This window comes from Lineus longissimus, chromosome 18 (assembly GCF_910592395.1).
Source record: "Lineus longissimus chromosome 18, tnLinLong1.2, whole genome shotgun sequence".
Classification (NCBI taxonomy): Eukaryota; Metazoa; Nemertea; class Pilidiophora; order Heteronemertea; family Lineidae; genus Lineus; species Lineus longissimus.
The window spans coordinates 6439000-6445392 of NC_088325.1; the positions used below are offsets into that span (position 1 = coordinate 6439000).

The following is a 6393-nucleotide window of genomic DNA, read 5'->3' on the forward strand; positions in this document are numbered from 1 at the left end:
TATGGATTCTCAAACAGACAGACATGCTTTGGGTGTAATGTGCATCTAACCAAACATGGCGGAGGGAAAGAAGCGATGATCGAATCTTTGGACAAAGAGACTGATAGACCTAGTTAAAGAACATAAATCGATGATTGAAAAGAAAGAGTCCGTGGCCAAAAAAAGAAGGCTTGGGAAGATATCACCAAACGGTTCAACGCGGAATGTAGCTCCAATCGGGACTGTGAAAAGCTTAAAAAGTTCTGGAATAATTGTAAAGTGCGGGCCAAAAAAGACATTGCCTAGGTAAAGCGAGATAAAGTAAAGACTGGCGGCGGACAATCCCAGAAAACAACGTCACCTATGACTGAAATCGTGGCAGCCATCATTCTGAATCAGCCTAAGCCACTTAAGAATCCCTATGATAATGACTGTGTGATGGACAGCGATACTGATGGAATCGAATCTGAAGATGCAAGATATACAGGTAAGGCTATTCCATTTTAATGTATTTCTCCAAATCCCACATTTTTCTACAAAATGAACGAACTTAGGCTAGTCACATGCTGGTGGTTATTCCATGTTTTCTACAAAATGTAACGTTGCGTTTCAGATGATGATATTGCAAGCGAAGGCAGTGGCAACACTTCACTTCTATCTCGCAACAACTTCAAGCAAAATGCGGCTACTACATCAAGTGCTGATAGAACTATGCGGTCCGATAAGCCAGAGAAGCAAACCAGTCCAACGAAATGTCGTATTTTGCAAATGGCGGAAGAGAAACACAAGGCTAAAATGGAGCTCATAGCTCTCCGCAAGGATTATGCTATAAAGGAACATTCTGCTCAGATTGAATTGAATGAGATGCAAAAATGTACACTCCAGATGCAGCAGGTTCGTCACTATGAACCTGCGACTCCACCATCAATGCAGTCACGGTATCCAGCTATGTTGACAAACCCTAACATGCAGTATACAGACATGACCAGAAATACTGGACAGTGTTTATCTCAGTTGTCCAATTATCAAATGTAGTCATACTAGTCATGTATGTAATCACACTGTTTCCTAATCAGAATAAAGAGATGTTATTAATTACACTAATTTGTGAAGTGGTTCTCAATAATACTTCTTCGAACAGCATGGCCTTGTCTATATCGTCGGTTTCTCTCGCCCGGGACGTCGACGTCATCATCATCATTATCATCATTATCATCATCATCATCATCATCTTCACCATCATCATCTTGATAAACATCAGGTTCATTTAGGAGGCGGGCTATTTCATTTAAGACAGCTGTAGCGAGGATAACCTGTAGAGCAGCTTGGAGTTTCGTACGAATTCCATGCTTCAAACACGGGAAGCGTCGTTTCCATATCCCGAACAATCGCTCGACTACCGATCGTGTGCGGACATGAGCTTGGTTGTACCTTCGTTCGGCTCTAGTTGCTGGGTTTAATAATGGTGTGAGTAAATATGGTTCATTTGCGTAACCACTGTCACCAAGAAGTCTTCCATTTATCTCCTCGTTTTCAAACCTTGCACAAAGTTCAGAATTATCAAAAATTCTCTGGTCATGCACAGATCCCGACCATCGAGCAACAATGTTCATAAAATTTGTCAATGGCCCACAGACACCTTGCACGTTTATTGAATGGAAGCCTTTGCGACAGCGGAAAAGTTCGGCATCATCCCCTGGAGGACATGAAATTCGGATGTGGACGCAGTCGATAGCACCTACTACTCTAGGAATCCTGCAATGTGGGCAAACCTTCTCATATTTCCTCTCATTTGGTCATTTGCAGGAAAATCAATATATTCATCCCGTCTTCTTGCTAAAGCCCTGGAAACTCGCACGATTATTCTGCAGACGGTGCTTTTGTGAATCCCAACCAGGTCGCCTTTAACATTTAGAAAAGTACCTGTTGCATAGTACCGCAATGCCACAAGCAACTGCAGAGGCGGAGGCACAGCTGCATTCCGGTTTGTACGATGCCGCAGTTCATTTTCGATTTGGCCGCATATATACAATGCATTTTCCTTGCTGAAACGGAACCGCTGCCTAAATTCTTCATCACGGACATATTCGAATGGATTTTGCCTGTCTCTGATCAATCACGCCGGTCTCACTTGGTTTTCTTGGTTATCTATCTCTTCAATCTCTTCGAGAGCATCCAAATAGATCTCCATCTTCACGGATTTGAAGCTGTGACTGTGTTAAGTACGACTTTGAGACGCTGTATTCGTTACCTCAAATATTCTACATTCTTGAGTATAACTGAGAGAATGAGAATTGCTGGTGCAACACAATTTGAAGTTGAGAATGATTTTGAGGTTAACTTGAGCATTAGGTCGACCTTAAGTATGATTGGTGCAACCGGGCCTATGAGTATAAAAGTTTTGCTAGACAAGTGGGGGACAAACAAAATCGGGTAACAGCCGTCTTGACTCCCAATCTTTTGGTCCTTATTGGTTGAAAAGGGAGGATACCGACGCACTCTGCCTTCACCTCGGCAAATACCAATAGGTCTCAGGATTTTGAACAGCATCCCCAAAAGTCCCACGAGGAACCAAATATCGCATAAATGCGATATTAGAGACTTTCATGAGCCCCATCGAATCTCTTGCTCGTATAACGTGCGTAATGCGTACGACGTTTGTGTAGTTTCGACGACTGCGGTACTGCATCAGTACAAAAGCAAGAACTGTATTCCATACGGTAGAGAGTATGTATGTTATAAAATGATTTAACTTGCATTTGCAACTATATACATTGAGTCTTCTAACATATTTCCATCTGGCTTGAGAAATATTGTAGATTTCTTTGAAGATGCTTTCGTTCGTGACCTTTTTAGGAGATCACTGCCATCTATCTACTGAGCTGTTCACAAGTTGCGCAAGGCTGAGTTATCGAAGCTGAAGCTCATTTCATGTCTGACTTGCGTATCAATTACCCCTATGTGACATATATATTTTCCATATGGATAACTGATACGTTTTGACGGTACTGAAGGTCATTATAAACACCACACTTCGCGTTATTTTCGTCTTAGGTCCGAATAGATTCACTACATTTCGCCTACAACGAAAGTTTCGACTGAAGAAAACTACCCAGAGGAATTTACTGAATATTGTTTACTGTCCTAAACAACAGTTCTTTCTCTTACATTCATCTGGTGGCCTTTCTCAATGGATGAATCCTCCATCTTTCATTATTGCATATTACCCAGGCTCAACTCATACACAGAGACTGCTTTTTAACCTTCAATATCGGGTCACTGATATATTATGCTTTAAAGCACACCTGCTTGTGTTCTGTTTACATTCCCCTCGCAATAAGTTGTCTGTAGATTTATACAGTTATAGTGGAAGGTTGGTATCTCGTGTTACTGTGAACTACACCATCAATAGTATAAAATGCAGCCCAGTGATGTCAGATGACATGAGTCATGTGATAGTTTGGACTCAAAATCTCACCAGAACAACCCAACGCCACAAGCCTGATTACGAATTAATTCTTTTTGAAATTGACCATCGCTCTGTACAAGATATTGCATTTACTCATCCAAACTTCATAACGTCCGTCTCATCCGGAAGAAGATATATGGTTCGGCCTCCCCAGGCAGTTTGGTCAAATAATACCATTTTTGTTCATGATCAAGGGTCAATTATTGTCTTTCGCTACGAAGGTTCCTACAGACTGATTCACAAGCAGCAGTTAAATATTAAAAAAGTGCGTTACGGAACCTGGGATCATGTCAACAGCAGATTTATATGTTTGCAAGGAAAGAGAAAAGGAAACGCTATATCCTTTTCACTGGTTTGGGTGTCATTTAGAGAGGACAGCGCTTTGAAGCAATTTACCCGAGTTCCGGGTTTCGATGTGTCGTTTCTTCGTCGCGATCATCCACATCCAATATTTGCAATCAGTACAAATAAAGTAATTCTTTTATCTCGCTCACCATACATCAGCAGGAAACCTAAAATCATTTATCACTTCCGCATGGTGCTTGGACGTGACTGATCGCATTCAAATTGCAAGATCCATGGCACGTCGTGTTTTTTCCTCTGCATTGGCATTCATTGGCCATTGAGTTGCAAAATGGGCTCAAGCCAGCAGTTCAATGGATATCAATGACATACATTTAGATTATAAGTCTAGGTGAATTGTTTCCTCAAAGGTAACCGAAACTACTAAGTGATTTAAGATTTTGGTTTCTTTTTGGCTCATCGGATCGAGAGTCTATACAATACCGCAGTACTAGTGTCCATCGTAGTCCATCGTTCGTATCCTGTTTCAAAAACAGCTTCAAGTTTCCTTACCACGGGGCCTATGAACTTGAAACTTTGTATTCAGGACCCCCTAGGTATGGTGACCTTTGACACTGAACTTCGGTCCGATATGATTCTCGACTTGACCGGGAGGGGCCAATTAAATATAAAGTGTTGTCTCGCTTACAGGAGACTCGTCCATGTGGGTTCTCTGATTATTCATGAACTATTAGGTAGCAAGGATACATCGCATATCACATGGAATTCTGATTTGACCTACTTTTCCAAGTGGGAGAAGTCAAATCCCAGGGTTTCTTCAAGAGGACATGTCTCACCTCTAGTTGCATCGCATATTATAGACATATCCATCAACCTTGTGAAGGCTCACATAATGTAGCCCTGCGAGGGGAGAGATAGTGCCTTGCGAAGGCCAAATATCCCTGCGAGGGCCAGATTGAGCAGAACCGAGCAAGGGTGTGTGCCAAACCAAAGGGTTGAAAGGGTTATGTCCAAATTTAATTTAAAAGAAGTTTTATTAAAATAACATTTTATTTGCCATGAAAAAATGGGGCCTGGCCCACTTCATATCTATACAAAATGAATAAACTATTAAAGTACATGTTTTCGAACATGGGTAGTGTAAAAAGTCTACTGCGTTCTATTTAGCACTCGTGCTTGCGGTCGATAGGGACAGCGAAGCTATAATGTCTTACCTCATGTGAGATTCCGTGAACATGATTGGCTGATACACGTCACGTGGCCGTGTCGTATTCGAAATGCTGCCCGCTCCAGCGGGTCGGCATTTTGCAATGTCTCCCGGCGTGACGACATTCGGCATGTTAGACTCCATGGCGGGCAATATTTATATAATATGCCAAGAGTGTGTTGTTTCTCGTGGAAAAAATTGACAATCGTACGATACTGCCAAATAAACACTGACATCACGAGCTTTTCTGTCGAGTTTAGTTCGCATACAAGTTGATATGTGCCACGACGTCGGCATCTCTACGTAAATAGCCGATATCAACTGGCGCGCCATCTCCTGGATTATGTCATGGTAAACTAGTGTGCCCGCCGTCCCTGGTGTTTCTGTTACGCGATATATTAAAAATAAACAATGACTTTTGGCACGAGATAAGCATATGGAGACATTGCATCCCGACGGGGCGACATTCGGCATTCTACCCTCCTTGGCGGGCAATATTTATATAATATCGCATTTTTCTAGGGTGTTGGTTCTGTAATTATTTCCAACTGTGCTTTGATTTAGGTTGAATAAGGTCGGTTTAGACTGGGTTGTGTAATGTGTGCCTGGCTTGGCGAATGTTTTGATAAGGGTACCGAGGAGGGAAGGATATAATTTCGTGTAGGCGTGATTCTTTCTGACATCATTCTTGGGTTTCCTGTTTCTCTTGCGGCCCCCGGCACTAGACCGGGAGGAAAGTAATTTTATTATCCAAGGCTGCCTGAGAGACTTGGAAGCCCCTCGCTCAGTTTAGCTCTGATTTTTAAAATGACTATACAGTCTCCTAGGTGCTATCTTCTTTCAACTATATATTGAAGGGCTTCAGTTTTTCAGGCACATTCGCCCGTTGGTTCAATTTAGACGAACGTTTGTTGTAAAATTCACTTTGCGATGATTGAGTATTGGGAGAGTATTTGGGAAATTACTCAATCATATAAATGTATGTAGGGTACTACTCCTGTGTAGTACATAGGAAAGAGGGGAGTTGACGAATGCCATTTTCCCCCAATACTCTATCGTCAACGTGAAATTGTAGATGCGCAGTGTCACGCGGGAACCCCTAGGGTCACGAGTGACATTGCGCAACGAGCATTTATCGTAGATCACTTGTTTGGTAGAAGACATGGTGGAACGACAAAGGGAGATGGTTCGGAACATTAAAGGTGTCGTGGACCATGGCTTTCCTGTTAATAGACTTTATCGCCCCTCCCCCTCCCCTTCATTTTACTCCTTGGTCATCTCTGGTTTCTCTTTGACGAATGCCATTTCCCCCAATACTCATTCGTCAACGTGAAATGGGAGATGCACAGTTTCACTCGGGAACCCCTAGTGACAAGATTTGTTGTCTAGGCGTAGTGGACAATTTTTCTTAGAAAAAACAACTCTATAGAAATAG

General features: G+C 42.2%; 1 protein-coding gene across 1 annotated transcript; it reads right to left on the minus strand.

Moving 5' to 3' along the window:
• Positions 1-1079: 1079 nt before the first annotated feature.
• LOC135502648 (putative nuclease HARBI1) lies at positions 1080-5090 on the minus strand. Its single transcript, XM_064795603.1, has 2 exons — positions 4966-5090; positions 1080-1518 (listed from the first exon to the last, which is right to left on the minus strand). The coding sequence occupies exons 1-2, from the start codon at positions 5088-5090 to the stop codon at positions 1080-1082; spliced, it is 564 nt and encodes a 187-aa protein (XP_064651673.1).
• Positions 5091-6393: the final 1303 nt, after the last annotated feature.